The sequence below is a fragment of the Aspergillus wentii genome (genome assembly GCF_001890725.1).
Source record: "Aspergillus wentii DTO 134E9 unplaced genomic scaffold ASPWEscaffold_3, whole genome shotgun sequence".
NCBI lineage: Eukaryota > Fungi > Ascomycota > Eurotiomycetes > Eurotiales > Aspergillaceae > Aspergillus > Aspergillus wentii.
In genome coordinates, this window is record NW_024467834.1 from 4,088,704 (window position 1) to 4,109,305 (window position 20,602).

A 20,602-nucleotide genomic window follows, 5' to 3' on the forward strand; every position below is an offset into this window, starting at 1 on the left:
AGATTATACGTCACTTTAGCGACAGGTGAAAGCTCACCGACTCAGCCTTGCTGTCCCATACCGATGTTCCAGAAAGAAGTCAGGCTGCTGTAAACACGCCAAATGTTGCTGAAAACCTTGAGTCTAATGCTGCATTCGATAATAACAGTGTGACTGCTATTTATGATCACTGTTAGCTGAGCATCTATGGTGCTAGTGATGCTATGTTGAAAGAAATAACTTTGTACCAATTGGATGGTGCCATCATACTGTTGTGATCTAGGTATAATGTTGACTCTCGATGCTTGTATGTAATGCATGAATCAGTTTTTGTTCTTGCTGGCTCTGTTGTATGTTGAAAGCTGGTTTACTGATTGAGAATTGTCTCTGGGAGTGTCATCTCGAGAGATTGGCTGTGTCGATCCATCCCTCTCAGCTCTGGCTGATTCCTCCGATGAAAGACGATTGTTATGCTCAACCAACGAAATCAGCTTGTCTCGATTTGGAATGCCGCATTGATCGAATATCTGGGCCAGTGTAATTTCACAGACACCACCCCGGTCAAACAACCCCAGTAAGTGCCCTATTCCTCTAGTGTTAAGATCTATTGAAAGATCCACTTGACGCCTTTCCTTTCCAACGATGAGCTTCACAGGATGCTTTCCCCACTTCCTTTTGGATGTCGATGATATGGCCAAGTAGGTATCAGCTCTGGTTTCTAAAAATCTTTCCCAAAATATATCTTCTGCGGCCGTTTCCTCGGGCAACATTTGGAACCCCGCGACAAGTCCAAGGACCAGGTGTTGCCAGACGCTAAGCTTGGCACCCTTGTCCGATATCGAGAGTCTGGGGTGTACGCAGGGCGATAAACTGGTCGGTGTGGTGAGATGATGAAGTGGTAAATTCACTCCATGTATGCTATCGGTTGTTCTTCCCCTCATAAAGCTGTAGTAATGACAGTAGAGTAGAATCGGAATGGTCAAAGGATTCTGTATGCATGATGGGTCTTGGGTTGTTTTCCATATGACATATGCAGTATTTCCCACAAAGGCAGCGAGGTATAAAGGATTACATATCCGAAAGACTCGGTCAGACTGCGGATTGAGGGTCCCAATAAAGTAAAACGCAGCATCTTTCAGGCTGGCAATGTGTAGTTTACCATAGTCATCTTCTTCTCTGATATCTGCGCATCCGTGTCGGACAAGAGTTGCCTCTAATTGATCCTCGAGAAAGAATGGTTCTCTGCTGATATTGGCCTTTTGTCTGATATCCATGATATAATGGCTTATGCAACTCGGTTGCTCGTAGCCAGACTTCTTGTACCACATGGTGTTCTTGTCCCGTAGATAGATCAAGAGTAGCCAGGAGATGGCACCCTCTGGACAAAAGCCCTTCAGATGCTCTTCCCAATCCTGTGAATGGACTGATTGTAGAAATTCTGGGACAGAGCGGTGCGTGAAGGAGACTCCCCACTCCTGGAAATCATCGTCTATGAGGGAGATAATCCTTGTTGGTTCAACAAGGCCCATACAGCTACCCATAAGCATCTTGCGTCCCCGTGTCAGTTTCTCATTCTTAGACATTTCATCCAATTCGTGTAGTGTAGGTATAGTTTCATCTGGTTGGTCTGCCAAACAGTCGTCGATAAAGCAGTAGGCCGCAAGTGGGAAGTGTACATATGGCAAATCTTCCTCATTCAACTTCTGGAGAACCGCAAATGTTCGATACGCCCGCTTCCGATCGGAACGGTGGATGGACTGAAGGAGATGTTTGAAAAGATCCTCGAGTTGCTCGGGGATATCGTCAATCTCTTTCTTCAGTCTTTTTAATGTGGCCTCTTCCCTTTCATTCAAATCGCGCAATCGTCTTATAACCAGAGCAACCCAAAGGAATACCCCATTGGCCTTTTCACTAATCAGTTCCACTAGCGGTTCGAGCTTCTTCTGTTGCTCTGTCAATTCGAATTTATCGCGAATGAAACGTTCCATATCGGGTCGAGTAAGATCCTGCATGCAGATCCGTTGGCTGTCTGGGAAATGATTCATGAAGACGTTGTGTTCTCGACTGGACACGCAGAATTTTATCTCTCCCTCGGACAATTGACTCCAGCGACAGAGTCTCTCAACCATAGCCAGGTAGTCGTCGTGTAAAGGGGCATCGTACTCGTCTAGTCCGTCGATGAAAAAGCAAATTCGGTAGCCTTCAACCCCACGATCTACCAAACGGTCAAAGGCCGTTTGGAGATCATCCAATGGAAATTGAACCTTTCTGTGCATCTGCAATGGTGTCGACTTGATCTCACTCCATTGCTTAGGCAGAGTCTCCGCCACAAGCTCGGGCACCGACATGAGACATTCATAAAGTAGCGCGCGAAGAAGACCTTCCATCGACTTTTGAAGTTTCGAGCCTGGCTTCCAAAAGAAGAACTGGGCCTTGATAAGCTCACGATCACCAGCCCATTCCATCAGTCTTTCCTGGGTGCGATAGTCGTGGTAGAGCAACTTCATTAGCGTGGACTTTCCTGATCCTAATTTACCAGAGATATGGAAGATCCCATCGCCTGATGACAGCCAGGAATTGAAGGATTGGTGAAATTGATTCCGATGCAGAAGCATATGGGTGGCGTTTAAGTCATCGTCGAAGATCCATTGAAATGTGTCATCATGTGGCTCAGCAACATCGCCGAACCGTGTGTCCCTGCTGTCAAACCGAAGGTCAGAAAGCAAATATTTGCTGAGGAAGGTGTTATAAGAGCCTTCTGAAACTTGTAGCAGACCTCCTAGTTGGACTTGGCCTCTTGCGGAAAATGCATTGTTCACATTCTGATGAAGATCCTCGACTCGCTTCTGTAGCTGCAAAATGAGATTGCTGTCATCTTTAGAACTAGTGATCAACGCATTCAAATCTCTCTGGATCTTAGAGCTTCGATGGTTAGTAAAGATCCTCAGAACTGGAATACTAGGGACAAACCTTGTGGCGTAATTCAAGTGCATTTCCAACTGCTGCTGACAAGTGGCCAACCGGGACTGCAGTTCTTCTCTTCTCTTCTTGTATTTGGCCATTTTAATCGCACTGATAAAGCTCTGGCCTCGTGACTTGGGATCCCGAGGCTTTGTCTTGGCGAACAGCGTCCGAATATCCTGTGCTAAACTCCTGCACTTCTTTGCAAGATCGCATATGGCCCTATCCTTATCAGATACAGTCTCACCAGGTGGGATAAGACGGTTGGTAAATTCCTGCATTTTTTCCGCAATAAATTCATAGCTAGCTGCACTGTCAGGAGTCCCGGAGGCGGAGTCGTAGATTTCCTTTGTGGTGTTGAATAGTTTCACTCCCAAATCAACGAACCCGATAATGTTAGAGAAAAGGCCGATTACTGTCAAGGGGTCCATGTTGCTTTGATCTGGAGGTAACAGTGAGTTTTAATCTTGACCAGAAGTCGTCGAGTATTTATGGGAGAAAATTATTCCTATAGTCCAGGTATGGATTAATCCAGGAAGTTATAGGCGCTTAATCCCTTCCCTATATAATCTGACAGTCATCGTACTTCTAAGAATATGATATTTCTATTATAAGGGAGGGGGGTTTAAGCTGCATTTATAGTATCATGCACTGCCACCGTGCTATCAGAGGCCTTATCAGCCTAACAAGTCTCAATTCAAACTAACCTCAAGAATTCTACCATCCCCAAATTAAGAATGAGGCGGAAGATAAAGCACATTTAGTCCCTCCATTAGATATATTATATAATACACACAGGCAGCCTTAGAGCATATAAGAAAATGGATATCAATGATTACCTCCATCTAATTCATAAACCTCCGTTCGCCGCGGAGTTTGATCAACATCCAGTTCAGTGATGACTTGCTCGGCCGTTGGCATTACTGATACGCGCCTGTCCTGATCTGAATGAGCCTGATCATCACTTTTGGAGTATATCTCTGAGATCCCTCTGACACTATTCGGACTAAACGGCGGTGACGACGGTAGTGTAAATCCGGCCGAAGAGCCAGACGCGTATTTGACGGATGGGTCGGGGCTGCCGATATACGAGTCTATATTATATCTTCTCAGTATGTGCATTTTAGACCGTAGAGTGGCGTATTCACATACCTTGATAGGATGACATATGGGCATGGTATGCCGTCGAATCGTGAGACGACTTCTTGTGTTTCCGACGTCTTCGAAAAAAAAATAGAACGGCAAAGATGGCACACAGACCAGCCACACAACCAACCACTATTCCCGCAATGGCCCCAGAGGATATCCCCGACGAGCCCGCAGAGGCTGTAGAGGGGGAACTGGCACCATCTAAGAACAAATCCAGCTGTCCGACCGCTGATGAACTCCAGGCGGCGGGCAGGAGATCATCTGCCGGACATCCATCTCCACACGGGTTACTTTTACAGCATCCCAGGAATGTAGGCGATGTAGTGTTGCACGTATACCAATCTGTGGTGGGCCGAGATATACAGACGTTTGGTAAGATTTCATTCGCGACACTGTGGTTGAAGGAGGCTGGGTAGACATCGGGGCAGCCTGAGTTGGCACAGGGCTCGGAAGAGCAGCAGCCGACAAAATACGGCTCGTTTTGGCAGACGAACCAACTGCCGCCTTTTGGGCATGTAAAGCTGCAGTTGGCTGAACCTGAGACTCCATCGCAGCTACTCATATTAGTAGTATTCGGTGACGGGATATCTGAAAAGGAGTAAAAGACGCTGCGAAGATTAATTATGTAGGATGGGCGGCACAGGGCTGTAGGGCATTTGTAAATGTGTCGGCCGCTAACGGGTGCGACCTTTTGTTTATTAGTTACGAGTAAGTGTTGGTCTTTGGCCTAGGCTGCGCCATCATGTTGGAGACGTTTTACCAATTGAATGAACCCTCGGGATCTATGCAACCACCCCGGCTAGTTGCTGTTGATCTTGGGAGCACCAAAACGGCCCCTATCTGGTTTTGATATGATATACTACTTTGAGAAGGTAATAACCTTATATACGTTTGTTTAAAGTTGATCGATCTATCGCTCCCACAGTCTCCTTACAGATTCTGAGCCGTAAAACTGAATCCAATCCAATAATAAGGAGTCAATGGTAACAGAAAAAGGGCTTCTCCATTTTTACAAGGATTATCACGGTTAGTGGCGTTTCACAAGCAGTCTGATCACCCGTAGCTTGGTAGGGTAAAGATGGAGATAAAAACAACGCAATCATCGCAAAGTAAGCATCCATTGACACGTTTACTAAGATGATAATATTTGGACATATACCGAAATAGGAATGTTTGTATTGTTTTGAAGGTTAGTTTATCTTGGCATCCAACACTAGAAATCAAGTTGAAAGAGGATAGGTTCAAGATGGGAGATGGTGGATACTAGAGTTCTCGCTAGATAAGGAATGCGACAAGGGGATCTGCACCTAGCTGAGTCTGGACACAACTAGGGCACGTCACTACAGAGGTTTGATCACAAACGGGCATTAGTTGGGTAACCACGCAAATCCCCGCTGTCGGACTTTTTTTGCCTTTGCTTGAATTTCTAACAAATCATCGCCGGGCAAGGTTTATTACTCAGGCCCTATGTCTTATATCCGATATCCTATAACTAGAATGAATGATTAGGCATCAAAAAGACTATAAGTATCTACTGGTCCGACTAGACAGATACTAGGACACAACAAATCATAGACAAGAATCAATCGAATCCGGAGTATTCAATCCCAATCCAAATAGTTTTGCATATATTTAGGTCATCTGGTAAAAAAGCTATTCGTCTAACTCACGATAAGGAGTATATCGTGATAAGATACACTGGTTTGTTTCTATTGATTTTCCTCCTTTTTGAAAAATTGAATATATATGTGTATATGTATACGGATTCCGGCGCTTGCCAACGTTGCTGGATGAAACTTGGCGAATGTCCCTGGCGTGGCTAAGGAATCCAGCTGCCCATTTTGCTCCCTTTGCCTCCTGCTTTCCAATCACGCTCGTCCACATCTATATCTTACATGACCAAGGCGATACTTCTGCTACTGTTTTGGAGAACAATCCTGGTAGAATAACATGATTCTCATTTTCGCTGTCACATTGTCATCCCCATTCTTCACCAGTGTCTGTTCCCAGCCAACAATCCCATTCAAGATGACGCAAACCTCCTTGGGCTTTGATAAAGTAGCTAGTAATTGTTGGTGATTGGCAAGTGGCAAAGGACACGGTGAAGGACTCTGTTTCAGTCCTGAATGCCTTCTGGCAGCTGTTTTTGGGAATCTGAGAAGGCTCTGCAACAAAGACTGCCCGATACAATCAAACAGAAGTTGACGACATTGCCCTTGTTGCTTTATAAAACGATAGTACCTAGCTCGATCTGTCTAAAAGGATTGAAGATATTGGTCATTTGGACCACCGTGGAGAGGGATGGCAAATCCAATGCTTGCAAAGAAAAGAGGTTCCATTGGATACTTCTGAACGTCTCCTTGAACAGCTCATGGTTCAGATACATATACGGGTTAGTTACTGCGGTACCATGGCGATGAACAGTCCTCCATAATCAATCCAAGGTACAGCCCAGTACCCTGAATCAATCATATTCTAGGCAGTCTCCGATCAGGCTGTTGTGCGATTGGACGACCCAGGCTATCAAGTCATCAGTCCACTTAATCAAATCTATCCCCTTCTGAACTACGTATGATGACGATTTCCTCGAAGACTTCAGGTATCATTCAATCGATGTGTATAAATTCCAAAAATATCTGTCCGGTTTACCCCCGGACATCCATTATCATCATCGGTCGGAGACATGATGTCATGATATGACGTCAGCCCAACGGGTTAGATAGCCACATGGTAGATTTAATCTCGATTTCTTGATATAGCGATGATCATGCACCAATGAGAATGCATATTCTGCTGATCTCAATCTGATCGTCCAATATGTTCCTGTTCGATGTGGATTGATATGCAGAGGATCTGCTACAATGACGATAATCTGGCCTCATCGGTAGTTGCACAGTATTCCGGATTCTGGATTTTTCTGGATATTTAAGGCGCCTTTTCCCTCGATGTTCTCTGATTTATTCCATATCACAAGTCTACTACTCTATTACTCTTTATTCTACCATATCAAACCAGATCAAATATCATTATGGACAAGCTTTCAGGAATCGCCTCCAAGCTCGGTGGCAACAAGAGCCACGGCTCTAGCAGCAACACCTCCGGTCAGGGTCAGGAAGACTATGTCGATAAGGGTATGTCTAGAACTACCTGGCTATCGGATGGATACTAATTGTATAGGTCTCGACTCCATTGAGAGCAAGCACGGCATGGACCCCTCCAAAATGCGCTCAGCCAACGAAAAGATCACCGATACTGGCCGGGAGATGTTTGAAAAGAAGACTGGGTATGTCTCTTCTCTCTTTTTGACTGTCGTACATACTAACAGGTTCAGAAAACATGTCCCCGAAAAGATCTCCAACTAACGTTTTATGCTATGATGATGGATGTTATTGATGCCATGTAATTTATATTGTATTTATGCATAAGAGTCATTCACATGGTGTGGGGTGGCTACCTACCTAGGTTATCAAGCAATCAGTGTATTTTAAATTCAGAGTAAAGCTATTGAAATGATAATCATGTCAAACAAACCAATGAACGTGTGCTAATAAGATGGGGCTGTAGGCAGCTGAGGACAAGGCTGTAGCCCAGGTGAGACGAGGCTGCCTACTTTACACCACCATTTTCAGCTAAAAAGATACTACCTCCCTCGAGAACCATCTCTGTAACTTATGACCACATCACATCGAATAAAATGGGCCCTAGAAAGCTTAACTACGACGCCTACACAGTAGGTTGGGTATGTGTTCAGGACTGCGAGTTGGATGCCGTACGGGCGTTATTAGACGAGGAAGACGAACCTTTGGAAGCAGCATTGAATGACGACAATCTCTACATTCTTGGACGGATAGGGGAACATGATGTTGCGATCGCATTTGCATATCTATCTGGTACATATGCCGCGGCTCAAGTCGTCACCAATTTAGTCCGCACATTCCCAAATATTCGGTTTGGATTGATGGTAGGCGTGGGTGGAGGGGCGCCAAATGCACCACATCCCGACGACCCAGCAAGATCCAGGGACATTCGGCTAGGAGATGTTGTTGTAAGCGAGCCACATGGAAATCACGGTGCGTGTATCAGGCCATGCATCTCTATTTTCAGCCAGGACTACTGCTGATTACATTTACTATTAAGGCGGTGTCCTCAATTACGATAAGGGAAAGTGGAATGGTGAGAAGGAACTGTCGATCGAATCTCATCTGAATTCCCCGCCGACCGTTTTGCTCAAGGGTATTAGGCGGCTTCGAGTGGATCATCGATTCCGCAAAGATACCATGCGATCAAATATTCAAGCGGCTACTCAAAGGGATGTCTGACTCGGAAGATCCGTCATATCCGGGTCGTGATCTTGACCAGGTCTTCAAGGCAGATTACCAGCATGTAGAAGGTCGCGACTGCACGAAATGCGATCTTGATCAGACTGTATATCGGCTTCCGCGAGCCTCCGATGATCCAGTTGTCCACTATGGTTTAATTGCATCTGGGAATATGGCCATAGAGTCTGCGCAGCTCCGGGATCACCTTTGCCATTCCTGGGGTGCCTTGTGCTTTGAGATGGAGGCTGCGGGCTTGATGGACTACTTTCCTTGTCTTGTCATTCGGGGTATATGTGACTACTCTGATACACATAAGACGAAGGTCTGGCAGCCATATGCAGCTGTTACTGCTGCTGCGTATGCGAAGGATCTTCTGCGGGTTATTGGCCCCAGGCAAGTGGCAAAGACAGAGGTTGCTACTAGTATACTGCAAGATGGTATGAGCCAAACCACGCTAAATTAATCTTTCCTGTCCTAACTTGAATGCACAGTTATCACTAAATTAGATCATGTGGACGGTGACGTCCGGCAGATACGAAAGACTGTTGACGATGCATACAAGGCGCGGGTTATGGATTGGATCTGTCCGATGGATTATAGCAGCCAACAGAGTGATTTCTTTGCCCAACATGAGGAAGGCACCGGTAATTGGCTTCTCACCTCTGAATCCTTCCAGAAATGGCTTCATGGATCGAACCAAATATTACTTGGTGAAGTTATACCGGGCACAGGGAAGACTATTCTAACATCTATTGTCATCAATTACCTCCAAACATACTTTGACCAAAATAATGATGTTGGCATTGCTTATATATTCTGCAACTTCAGGCAGCAGCATGAACAAACACTCAACGGTCTTTTAGCGTGTGTGCTCAAACAGCTTTGCCAGCAGCAAGCTGAGATACCTGAGTGTGTGGATGGACCTTACAAAGGGCGTCGGAAAGGGCATACTTTACCTACACAGGAGGAGATTTTAAATATGTATCTGCTGTTGTTATGAGCTACCAAAAAGTACTCATCGTTGTGGATGCAGTTGATGAAATCAGGACGTCTGATGGTACCTGTCGGGACTTTCTATCCACAATTTTCTATCTACAACAGTCCACAGAGGTTAGCGTCTTTGCTACATCACGCTCCAATACAGGTGTTTCAACTATCTTCAAGAATAACCATAGCAGCTTCTTGGAAATACGAGCCCTCAACGATGATCTACGCAGCTACATTGGCGGACAAGTTGTGAAGATGCAGCCCTTCATATCGGATGATGCAATCTTAAAGACACAGATCATGAATGCAATTGTTGAAGCTGTTGATGGAATGTCAGTTACTATAACCTTTATCCTTGATTTTCGATGCACATGTCCACAATACTGACAAGCGTACAGGTTTCTACTCGCCAGATTTCATTTGGATTCACTCAGAGACAAGGTCACACGGGGCGAAGTCAAAACAGCCCTTGAAAGTCTTCCCACGGGGTCCGAGGCATATGAAAAAATGTATGCCAATGCAATGGTTCGAATACAGAGACAAACAGAAGGCCACAAAGGCCTGGCTATGCGTACTCTCACATGGATTGTCTGCACCCAGAAGCCCTTGACTACCCACGAACTGCAGGGTGCTCTTGCAGTCAAAGGGAATATGAAGACACTATGCAAAGATGACCTCCCTGACCTGGCACTGGTCATATCCGTTTGTTCTTCTATGGTCACTGTGGATAAGAAAAGCAACATTATCCGGTTGGTGCATTTTACTGCTCAGGAGTATTTTCTGAGAAACTGGGAGCATTGGTTTCCAAATGCACACTCTGAGGTTGCTTCAATGTGTCTCACATACTTGACAATTAATCGGTCCCAACCAAAGGATTCCTCAGCACTGTGCGACTATGCAGCTCGGTTCTGGGGATATCATGCCCAGACACAACCCTCAAATGACCTGGCCGTCTTCAACTTTCTAAGAGATTCATCCAAAGCATCTGCCATCGCAGAGTATCATGCGGTTCGTTGTATCTGCATGGATCCATGTCTAGCAGGACCGAACAATGTTACGGGACTTCACTTGGCGACGTATCACGGATTGGAGCAGATGGCAAAGTTACTCATCGAAAGCGGGGTGCAGCTTAATCATGGGGACAAAGATGGACTAACGCCATTACCATGGGCAGCAGAGCGCAACAATGTTAGGATGGCCCAATTACTCTTGGAATACGGCGCCAATCCCAACCACATCGACGTCTACCATCGCACACCACTCACTTGGGCGGCAGGCCATGGAAATAAGTCTATTATTGAGGTCCTTCTCAAAAAGGGGGCTGATATGGAAGTTAAGGACTACAACAATCTTACTCCCCTGGAGTGGGCTTCAGATAATTGCCACTACCATGTGGTCATTTTGTTACTCCAGCATGGGGCCCGCACCGGCGATACTGTGGAGAGTCAAACTGCAAGTGCAATCATCGACGACGCTCTAAAAACCGGGCAGAATCACCTCATCGACTCGAACGTCGAGAACGAAACAATAGATAGGCGGCCATGGCTGTTGGCGGCCGCACGCGATGGTCATGTATCCATAGTCGAGCGTCTCCTTCAAAAAGGAGTAGACCCCGACTATAGAGATGAACCCTGGGGTCGGTCTCCGATTTCCCAAGCGGCAGAATATGGCCATCCGGCTGTCATTGAACTCTTGGTAAAGAACGGCGTTGATCCCAACATGAAGGATGTCAATGGCTATGCCGATTCCCAACGTAGTGCCGGGCAAACTCCACTTATGTGGGCAGCAAGATGTGATGCAACAGATGCCTGTCGCGTGTTATTGGAAAACGGGGCGGACCCGTGTCTATCAAGCGATTACGGACACACAGCACTGTGGTGGGCAACATCTAGGGATCCAGGACCGGCCAAGCTCATCCTAGAGTATGGGGCTGATCCGAATGAATTTGATATGAATGGCCGGCACCCCCTTTCTCTTTCAGCAGAGTGGAATAAGAATCCAGTGGTTTGTCACCTGTTGGATCACCCAGAAATCGATGTGAACTTGCAGGAAAGAAACACTGGCAGAACAGCCTTATGGCGGGCAGCAGCCAAAGGCCATACCGCGGTCGTTGAGAGTCTTGTCAAAAAAGGTGCCAATGTCCACATACAGGACAACGATGGTCTAAGTGCCCTAAAAATGGCGGCTGATAGAGGTCATCAATGTGTAGTAGACATCCTCCAGCCGTACTCGGATCACGCAAGGTAATCTTCGGGTCCTTTGTTTTTCTGTGGGATAAGTGTTTCTCATACCCTACCGCATGTCGAATGCGAAAGATGATTTTGCCGTTCCTATTATACTTTCTTCTATCTATATAATAACACTACTTTACTATTATATGAGACCCAGAACTTCCTCTTTATGGACTCTGCGGTCTTTCATATCAACTGAACTGGTCCTTTCAAATTTTTTTTTCCCTCTCTCCCTGGATGCCACTGAGTATTCTTTACAATCTCAAGCCTGGTCTAATAACACCTTCGAGACGCTCTATTACAGCATATTCAGATCACTCCCCACCTCCGCCTCCATCTCCACCACCGCCTCCTCCATCTCCTCCTCCTCCGCCGTCTCCCCCATGGCCTCCATGTCCTCCATGCCCTCCTCCATGATTCCCTCCAGAATATCCTCCACTTCCTCCTCCCCCTCCGGATGACCCACTGGTATAAACATATCTAGTCAAAGCATCAGCTGCTGCGTGCACTTCGTTGGGCTGTCAACATACCGTCTGTTGTTTCTCTTTCTGGGTGGAGCATAGTAATCGTTATCGCTAGAAGAGAAGCACATGGTCTGATAGTCAGTAAGGAACGGGATATAGAGGAAGAGATACATACTTTGTGGTTATGGGTAGTTCGAATTGTGGTAGTCAACGATGTTGGTTCTGGTCATGCTGACCTGAGTAGCTGATGGCTTTATATATCTCTTTATTTCAAGCTGGAGCCTTGTCATTTCTATGCCTGTGGTGGCAGTGTAGATGATTTGTATCACGATATTTCTTATCTATAGCCATTCAGCCTTGCTATTTCACCTAATGTCATTTGACTACCCTGTGTAACATATATGGTGGTGTTTGAGTAGGAAAACATCCATGTTCGTCGGATGCAACTTAGCCGATGGCCTACCCCACTATCGCAAGTCAATTAATCTAATCTACATCCACCCATCATTGACTCATTACTGTTCATCTAGTTCTCTATGAAAATTTTCAATCGATAAAAAAGATAGACGGCTGCCTAATTGATCTCGTATCAGCATAAGCAGCTCGTATCCTGAGTCATTCGACACTCTCAATTCCACAACCACACCGTCAAATAGAAATTAACAACCACCATTGAACTCATCAATCGAAAAACAACAAACCCCCCCAAAAAAAACAAATCTTCAAACCAAAATGACCACCTATTTCACGATCCCACCTCACCTCTCCTTCTTCAACATCCCCAGAGCTGAATTCGCCGCCTCAAGACCCGAATTCGCCGACTTTGTCACAAACGCATACATCTTTTCTACCTCACCCACCAGCGCAACCCCCTGCAAGCCCCGCGTCCTCCTCATCCAGCGCTCTCTTTCCGACAGCTATCCCGGATGCTGGGAAGGGCCTGGTGGATTGTGCGAGACGACCGATGAGACGCTGTTAGCGGGCGTTGCGAGGGAGGTGCTAGAGGAGACGGGGTTGCACGTTTCGCGGTTTGTGGACCTCGTCTCGGTTGAAGGGTGGGTGAAAGTTCGGCCGGAGGGGGTGAGACGGGCAGTGCAGTACTCGTTTATTGTCGAGGTTCATGAGAGTCAGGCGAGTGGCTGGGAGGATGCGGTTCGGTTAGATCCAGCCGAACATGAGGATTTTGTGTGGGTGACCCAGGAAGAAGTGCGGGATGGGATGCAGCAGGGCAAGTTTATGTTTATAGATCGGGAGGAGGGAAATCTTTTTGCGGCAATGGAGATATTCGAGAGATTGAGTGTGAAACATGGATAGATCTTCCCTTTGGCAGAATTGGGTCATGTCACATATTATGCGTGTATATCCCAGGCTCATCAATTGAATTTACAAAAGGAAATTTAACTAGATGCTAGCTACAAAATGTCATGTAATGTTAAAAACCACACATACGGTCAGCATTCAGTAGCTATGGTGACTCAATGATCTTCAGACTCAGTTTATCTGTTGGAATATCAAAGCTAATGCAATTCATCCTCGACGGGGTGAATGCCCTCAGCCTGCATCTGAAGAGCGACTCGATCAACTTCTTTCCACACTCTGAGCAGATTACCTCCAGCCACTTTGGCCGCATCGTCATCACTGACATCCCGCTTCAACAGTTCTGCAATCAAGTCGGGGAACTTGGACACATCCTCAAGTCCCTTGGGAACGTTCAGAATGCCATCAAAATCACTTCCCAGTCCGACATGGTCGAACCCGACGAGGTTTCCGATGTACATGATATGGTCTGCAACGTGCTCAAGGGTAGCATGGGCAGGATCAACATTTGGCAATCCATTCGGATTATCTGACGCGGTACACGAGATAAACTCCGGCGCAAAGTTGACCATGACGATCGAGTTTCGCTCTTTGACGAGCTGCAGCACGTCGTCGGGTACATTGCGAGGATGAGGACAGACCGCGTACGCCGAGCTGTGACTGAACATGATCGGTGCTCGACTGCCAGACCAGTCGTCTTTGCCTGCACCCAGGACATCTCGCATCGTGTCGACGCTCACATGGGCCAGATCGACAAGCATTCCGAGCCGATTCATCTCCTGGACAACCTTTTTGCCCGCCTCACTCACGCCGTGCCAGAGAGGTTCGGATTTTTTAATACCCCCTTCTGGCAGCTCGACGACGGCAGCGTCGGCGTAGCGGTTGTGGCAGTTGTGGGTGAGGGTGGCGTAGGAGACGCCCAGATTGTAGAAGACGCGTAGATGCGCCAGTGAGTTTCCAATGGAATGCAGACCCTCGATGCCCATGGGCGAGATGATTTTGCCATCTTTGAATGCTTGAAGGGCTGTTGTGCCATTTGGGGGGATCGAAAAGACCTCCGGATAGGCTTGTTGCAGGCGAGACATTACATCCACTTGTTCCATCGTTGTGCGGACGCCTATATCGTTAGAATGACAATATCAGTCGATACTCTATCGTTTACTTACTGGCAGCATAGTTTTCGTCTGAAAAGTCCATCCCATCTTTGGGACAGTCAACATAGACACTCCAAAAGGTGCCTCCGACTTTGCCTTTTTGCAGTCGTGGAAGGTCGACGTGGGCTCGAAAGCTGCCATTGACCCAGGGCGTGGTGAAGTTGTCGCCGTAGATGTGGTTGGCGTAGTTCATACGGATCACGTAGGGAAGGTCATCGTGGCCATCTACATGATTAGTATCTACTATCCTGATATGGAGAAGTTTCTTACCGATCAATGGAGTCTCTGATAAGATCTTATTCACTCGCTCGTCAATGGTGAGGGGCAGATCTGAATGTTGATGACCTGAACACCAGCGATTGTTGATCAGAACGAACAGACTGGCAACGGAGAGGAGGATGAAAGACAGCCCGATGCGTCGAGAAGATGATGTGGAGGGAGGGGGAGATTCCCCTACGAGGTGCTCTTTTTCTGACATTTCAATGGAAGAATGTGAGGATAGATGAAAACCAACGATGCCGATGCAGGCGGGGAATTAGTTATGACGATGGCTCGAAAAAAAGAGGCTGGTCGGGGATACGGTGTAACATCACGATAGGGATGGGCCAGTCAGCTGGTGTGCATATTGATATTGATTATAATTGATTATAATACTATAAGATATATTTACATTTAATGAAATAAATTTGAATCAAGTATCATTATGAAGATACCTAGGTGATGAAGTTGTACTCCGTCCAAATGGCGACCAATCACAATCGAAGCGAATAAGAAAAATCTTACAATCCATCAAGGCGACAATTAACAATCATCCAGCGTCGATTTGCTTGATTCACCAGAATCAACAAATCAACATCGTCAACCCCATCATCCATGTCTTCCAGGTAATCGTCTGCCTCGACTGAAGAGGAAGAGATTCCAGGATATTCCCAATGCAGTGAATGCACAACAACCCCTCCACTGCTACTCCACCTGATCCGACCGCACTCTCAACTTTCTGCGGCTTCACTTTTCTTTCTTTCAACCAACCCATCCATCTCGACTCATCCACAGCTTGACCAGAAGACAACTGCCATCGCGTCTTCTGCGTCACCATGGCAGAGAGTTCTCTCGCCCAGTCAGAAGGTATCTCATGATCTCCTGGTGTTTTGCGACCGTCATGTTTCCTCCATCCTAACATTATCTTCATCAGGTCTGTTGGCCCTCTGGCACTCCTACCGTCTGCCTCTCCTCGTCGCTATATCCACCGTGTTCTTCATTGTCAAAGCCTACCGCAAATCCCAAACAAAAGCCAAAACTGCCGCCTCTTCCTCCGTTCCTCCGTCACCTCGCAGCCAGTCCCCCGAGACAACTGAAAAGCCCCGCCTGGGAGAAAATGAGAAACCAGTCATTGCAAGAAAGGACAGCCCCCCAGCCAAGTCATCCGGCCCAAAGAGAGTGTCAGGAAAGAAACCGGCAAAAACTAGCCGTCGAGGCGAAGCAGGAGACGCCCAGCCGTTGACCCATATCCAGCCCATCATCTTCTTCGCCTCGTTGACCGGTGCGACTGAGAGATACGCCAATGTGTTGCTGGAGGACATGCGTGCCGCGGCGCAGAAGAAGGCCGACCCTGAAAACCGCGAGCGTGGTCTTCTTCCTCCCCAGATTCACGATCTGTCGTACATTGATTTCGACGACTTCTTTACCTCTGCTCCCAAGGCGCCGTCGACTTCACCTGGAACGCGCTACATCTACTGTCTTCTGATTCCCACGTACAACATTGACACGGTCATCAACACTTTCCTCAGCCACCTGGACGAGACCCACCATGACTTCCGCATTGACACCGGTTCGCTTTCGACGTTGGCTGGTTACTCGGTTTTTGGTTTTGGAGACAAGTCTGAATGGCCGACCGAGGAAGAAGGCTTCTGCTCTCAGGCTAAGGAATTGGACCGCTGGATGGCCAAGTTGACTGGAAAAAGACGGGCCTACCCTCTTGGATTTGGAGACGTCAACAGCGACGCCGAAGAATCTTTGAAGGAGTGGTCTAACGGATTGCAGGACATCATGTCGGATATCTTGGCAAATGGTGGTCTTGGTGAAGGTGTTGCTGGTAGTGGTGATCCGCTTGAAAGTGACGAAGAGGACTTGGATGATGAAGAGGGTTCTGACACCAAGGCAAAGAACAAGAAGAACAAGCCTCAGGCGGTCATGGATCTGGAGGATATCAAAATGGGTGCCGATGGACAAGCTACTGCGTCGCCTCTCCCGGTTGATTTTACTACAGCAGGAAAGCCAGCTGCTCCGTTCCAGGAAGCAAAGGAGATGGTTCCTACGACTTCGCCTACCTACGCCGCTCTCACGAAACAAGGATATACAATTGTTGGCTCGCACTCTGGCGTTAAGATTTGTCGCTGGACCAAGTCTGCGCTGCGTGGCAGAGGCTCGTGTTACAAGTATTCGTTCTATGGTATCCGGTCGCATTTGTGCATGGAGGCTACTCCATCGCTCTCGTGCAGTAACAAGTGTATCTTCTGTTGGCGACACGGCACCAACCCCGTTGGCACCACCTGGCGCTGGAAGGTCGACTCGCCCGAGCTGATTTTCAACGGAGTCAAAGAAGGCCACTACAAGAAGATCAAGATGCTGCGTGGTGTTCCTGGTGTGCGTGCCGAGCGCTTCGCCGAAGCCATGCGCATCCGACACTGCGCTCTCAGTTTGGTCGGAGAGCCGATCTTCTATCCTCACATCAACCGGTTCTTGGGCATGTTGCACGACGAGCATATCTCCAGTTTCCTGGTCTGCAATGCCCAGCATCCTGACCAGTTGGAGGCCCTGCACCGTGTTACTCAGCTTTACGTGTCGATTGACGCCAGTAACCGCGAGAGTCTGCGCAAGATCGACCGTCCCCTCCACCGCGACTTCTGGGAGCGATTCCAGCGCTGCCTGGACATTTTGCGCGAGAAGCGATTCGTCCAACGTACCGTCTTCCGACTGACCCTCGTCAAGGGATTCAATGTGGATGATGAAGTGATCGGATACGCGAACCTGGTCGAAAAGGCACTCCCCTGCTTTGTCGAGATCAAGGGCGTGACATACTGCGGCACCAGCACCAGCGCCGGAGCCGGACTGACCATGAAGAACGTTCCTTTCTACGAGGAGATTTCCGAATTCGTCGTCGCGCTCAACAAGGAGCTCGAGCGACGCGGGTTGAAATACGGACTTGCGGCCGAGCACGCCCACAGCTGCTGCGTGCTGATCGCGTCCGAGCGCTTCAACGTGAATGGAAAATGGCACACGCGGATCGACTACGATCGCTTCTTCCAGCTTTTGGAGCAGGAGAAGGCGGACGGTACGCCGTTTGGTCCTGAGGATTACACGAGAGAGACTGAGGAGTGGGCGTACTGGGGTAATGGAGGCTTCGATCCGAACGACGAGCGAGTCTACCGAAAGGGCAAGGGACCGAAGGCCAAGGTTACTGAGGTGGAGGAATAGTCTGATAGACTACAAAAGCATGACATTCTCGTTGAATCAAAATCAAGGCCAACAAATTGCTATGGCTGATGTATATAACGACTAGATAAAATTAAAACAAGCTTAAACATCACCCCCTCTCCCGGAAAAACCACAACTTCCTCGCCTCCTGCTCCGTCATGTGTTTCATTTTCGTCTTGAGAAAGTGTCGAAACAACTTATCGTGTTTCCTCTGCGTCTCCTCGAAATCCACTTCCGGAGGCACCCACCCCCCATCATTCGAATGCAGCAGCTGATGCGTATGCTCCCGCAGTTTACACCACTCGACATACTCACCATACTCCCTCTCGTGCTGCTTCACCTCCTCCCGCGAAAACCGATACGGACACTCCTCCCTCACGCCTAACTTCCCCCACTGCTGCGAGATCTTAATCAGCGTATCCCGCAGCGGTAGAATCCCATCGCGGTACGTAAACGGAGCCCGCGTGAAGAGCTGCCGCACCGCCACGTCCGGCTCCGTCAGGGCTAGATACGACTCGAGATGCGTCTTCACCAGCGCCGCCTCGTAGCATTTCGTGCGCAACGCGGCGTCCTGCTTCCCGCGTTGTCCGTTCGCCCGCGTGAACCGCTTCCGCAGCTGTGGTCTACTCAGGCCCGTCTGGTATCCCTCCGGCGGGGTGAGGAAGAGCGGCCACCGGACTTGGGTGAAGCGCGGCATGATGCAGGTGAACTGCCAGTCGATGACGCCCATGATGATGGTGGGGTCGTCGCGGGAGACGAAGATGTTGCCCGGGTGGAAGTCGGGGTGGGTGAGGACGGGCTGGGAGTGGCGGCGGAGGGTGGGCGAGGCGCAGAGGACAGGCATGAGTTTCATCACGGTGTGCAGGAGGTCGATGTGGGCGGATGGCGAGCCATGATGGGGGCCTCGGCCTGCGTAGGAGGTTTTGAAGTTTTTGATCTGGAAGATGCCTTGTTGGGCCAGGGAGTGGCCGAAGTCGGATAGATTGCGCCCTACAGGTATCTTGTCAGTATATACGGAATACTAGGGCAAGATATATGATATACAAGGACCAGAATACTCGGCATAATCCTCCGGATCAGCTGCGAATCCACCAGGCCAGGCACCGTGATACAGCGGCCCAATGACATATTTATCGTCTACATCGATGGTTCGCCCAGGACAGCGCAGGGCATTTGGCAACGCATCACGCATATACAGGGCCCCGTAGGCGGGGAATTCGATACTGGCGAGTTTACTCTCCAGCTGGGCGAATTCACGAATGAGTTTGACCCGGTCGGGTTCGGAAAGAGTATCCCATACTTTGGTGAGTTGGATGCCAGGCGATTTGTCGAGAATAATGTATTCCGTTCCGACGGGGTTGGAGGGGTTGGAGGAGAAGGCGAGGACGTCTGAGACGGGGGTGGACGAGCGTGTTTTTACTATCTGTATTAGTGTGTATATAGTATAGATTTATATATATATATTAAAATACCAAATTTCAGAACAGCCACCTCAGACGCAGTCCCATATTCTCGCGGGACGATATTCCGACAGGGAATGCGGGCAATGACTGTATTCCCATTCTCAGCCTTCATCAGCAGGGCCTTGTTGAAGCCGCCCTCCTTTTTGTTTATCGATCTTATCGGCGATGCAACTTGGGGTAAGTCGGATACGAGGCGGCATAGGGCTTTGAGATCGAATGGGGAATAACGTTTGGCGAGCTCGTATTCCTCGTTGACGATGAAGCGGCCATTGTTGTACTGGAAGAGCTGGTGGGGGCAGATCTGTCTACCATGGGCGGAGAGAGAGACGCGCAGGGGAGAGGTGACTTTCATTCTGCCTATTGTCTATGCTATTGTCTGGTCTATTGTGTCTGTTGTGTCTATTGTTGATGTATCGATATGAGGAGTGGGTGTGATGGAATGATTGTTTCATCCGGACCAGCGGAACAACCACATGGCCTCACATGCATCAGGATGAGATAGTGTCGATTCCCGGAACCCGGTCAGGAGGAATTCCAGAAGATGGATTCGAGGATATTAATATCCGCATCCTCATTTCCATCGTCCGCGTCAATGCCGAATCCAATCTTAATATTAATATCAGATAGTCTGCCCCTTTTTTTTCGGGGATCTCGGCAAGGCTTCCATTCCGGCAGACTAACTGATCCTTGCAGCGATCGGCACTCCTGAATAATGCATTACACAGACGCTGCTACTGCAGGAGAGATGCCAACTACTGATATTAATTCCCATCGCGCTGTGGACCCGGCAGAGAAAAACTCGGCATTCTGCGATGGAGTCAGGCCAGGACTGGTCGGACACATGTCAACGCGCGGAAGTCGTCCGGCCAAGTTTGATAGACGGCGTTAGTTCTTCGCGGACCATGACAGCAGCAGCACTAGACGATCCAGACCGCTGGACAGGCGCTGAGATTGGGCGCGATGAGGCCGGGCACACTGCCTATTGCAGCCGGCAGTGGAGAGGAAACGGCGATCGGAAGGAGCAAATCTCTGCCTGTTGGAGAAACCGTTGATTTCGCACTTGGGAGCGCCACTTTGGCTACTTTTTAGCCTCTGCTTTAGTGG

At 48.3% G+C, this 20,602-nt stretch overlaps 11 protein-coding genes across 11 annotated transcripts; 6 read left to right on the plus strand and 5 right to left on the minus strand.

The window, feature by feature from the left end:
• Nucleotides 1-302: 302 nt before the first annotated feature.
• Nucleotides 303-3,371, minus strand: ASPWEDRAFT_171353 (uncharacterized protein; the record flags this gene model as incomplete). The annotated part of the gene is made up of 2 exons (XM_040830771.1): nt 303-2,901; nt 2,950-3,371. The coding sequence occupies 2 exons, from the start codon at nt 3,369-3,371 to the stop codon at nt 303-305; spliced, it is 3,021 nt and encodes a 1,006-aa protein (XP_040691575.1).
• A 188-nt stretch (nt 3,372-3,559) lies between these two features.
• Nucleotides 3,560-4,892, minus strand: ASPWEDRAFT_68031 (uncharacterized protein). The gene is made up of 2 exons (XM_040838944.1): nt 4,093-4,892; nt 3,560-4,034 (listed from the first exon to the last, which is right to left on the minus strand). Exons 1-2 carry the CDS (start codon nt 4,649-4,651, stop codon nt 3,769-3,771), a joined length of 825 nt encoding a protein of 274 aa, XP_040691576.1. The 5' UTR covers nt 4,652-4,892; the 3' UTR covers nt 3,560-3,768.
• A 2,225-nt stretch (nt 4,893-7,117) lies between these two features.
• Nucleotides 7,118-7,451, plus strand: ASPWEDRAFT_171355 (uncharacterized protein; the record flags this gene model as incomplete). Its single annotated transcript, XM_040830772.1, has 3 exons — nt 7,118-7,220; nt 7,267-7,372; nt 7,421-7,451. 3 exons carry the CDS (start codon nt 7,118-7,120, stop codon nt 7,449-7,451), a joined length of 240 nt encoding a protein of 79 aa, XP_040691577.1.
• Nucleotides 7,452-7,589: 138 nt separating this feature from the next.
• ASPWEDRAFT_471924 (uncharacterized protein) lies at nt 7,590-8,636 on the plus strand. The gene is made up of 2 exons (XM_040836918.1): nt 7,590-8,159; nt 8,227-8,636. The coding sequence occupies exons 1-2, from the start codon at nt 7,784-7,786 to the stop codon at nt 8,406-8,408; spliced, it is 558 nt and encodes a 185-aa protein (XP_040691578.1). The 5' UTR covers nt 7,590-7,783; the 3' UTR covers nt 8,409-8,636.
• ASPWEDRAFT_472012 (uncharacterized protein) lies at nt 8,227-9,517 on the plus strand. Its single transcript, XM_040836920.1, has 2 exons — nt 8,227-8,845; nt 8,900-9,517. Exons 1-2 carry the CDS (start codon nt 8,401-8,403, stop codon nt 9,406-9,408), a joined length of 954 nt encoding a protein of 317 aa, XP_040691579.1. The 5' UTR covers nt 8,227-8,400; the 3' UTR covers nt 9,409-9,517.
• A 1,429-nt stretch (nt 9,518-10,946) lies between these two features.
• On the plus strand, nt 10,947-11,588 carry ASPWEDRAFT_96405 (ankyrin repeat domain-containing protein; the record flags this gene model as incomplete). The annotated part of the gene is made up of 1 exon (XM_040839613.1): nt 10,947-11,588. A coding segment is annotated over one exon (642 nt), but the record flags the coding sequence as incomplete, so codon positions are not given.
• Nucleotides 11,589-11,924: 336 nt separating this feature from the next.
• Nucleotides 11,925-12,592, minus strand: ASPWEDRAFT_182704 (uncharacterized protein). The gene is made up of 3 exons (XM_040831937.1): nt 12,266-12,592; nt 12,157-12,221; nt 11,925-12,106 (listed from the first exon to the last, which is right to left on the minus strand). The coding sequence occupies exons 2-3, from the start codon at nt 12,216-12,218 to the stop codon at nt 11,941-11,943; spliced, it is 228 nt and encodes a 75-aa protein (XP_040691581.1). The 5' UTR covers nt 12,219-12,221; nt 12,266-12,592; the 3' UTR covers nt 11,925-11,940.
• A 230-nt stretch (nt 12,593-12,822) lies between these two features.
• Nucleotides 12,823-13,404, plus strand: ASPWEDRAFT_27234 (uncharacterized protein; the record flags this gene model as incomplete). Its single annotated transcript, XM_040832973.1, has 1 exon — nt 12,823-13,404. The coding sequence occupies one exon, from the start codon at nt 12,823-12,825 to the stop codon at nt 13,402-13,404; it is 582 nt and encodes a 193-aa protein (XP_040691582.1).
• Nucleotides 13,405-13,607: 203 nt separating this feature from the next.
• On the minus strand, nt 13,608-15,039 carry ASPWEDRAFT_171359 (putative dipeptidase; the record flags this gene model as incomplete). The annotated part of the gene is made up of 3 exons (XM_040830773.1): nt 13,608-14,524; nt 14,574-14,786; nt 14,832-15,039. 3 exons carry the CDS (start codon nt 15,037-15,039, stop codon nt 13,608-13,610), a joined length of 1,338 nt encoding a protein of 445 aa, XP_040691583.1.
• Nucleotides 15,040-15,431: 392 nt separating this feature from the next.
• On the plus strand, nt 15,432-18,090 carry ASPWEDRAFT_471614 (flavodoxin and radical SAM domain protein). Its single transcript, XM_040836912.1, has 2 exons — nt 15,432-15,686; nt 15,754-18,090. The coding sequence occupies exons 1-2, from the start codon at nt 15,656-15,658 to the stop codon at nt 18,033-18,035; spliced, it is 2,313 nt and encodes a 770-aa protein (XP_040691584.1). The 5' UTR covers nt 15,432-15,655; the 3' UTR covers nt 18,036-18,090.
• ASPWEDRAFT_471884 (phosphotransferase family protein) lies at nt 18,090-20,080 on the minus strand. Its single transcript, XM_040836917.1, has 3 exons — nt 19,508-20,080; nt 19,080-19,454; nt 18,090-19,025 (listed from the first exon to the last, which is right to left on the minus strand). The coding sequence occupies exons 1-3, from the start codon at nt 19,848-19,850 to the stop codon at nt 18,145-18,147; spliced, it is 1,599 nt and encodes a 532-aa protein (XP_040691585.1). The 5' UTR covers nt 19,851-20,080; the 3' UTR covers nt 18,090-18,144.
• Between the last annotated feature and the right edge of the window lie 522 nt (nt 20,081-20,602).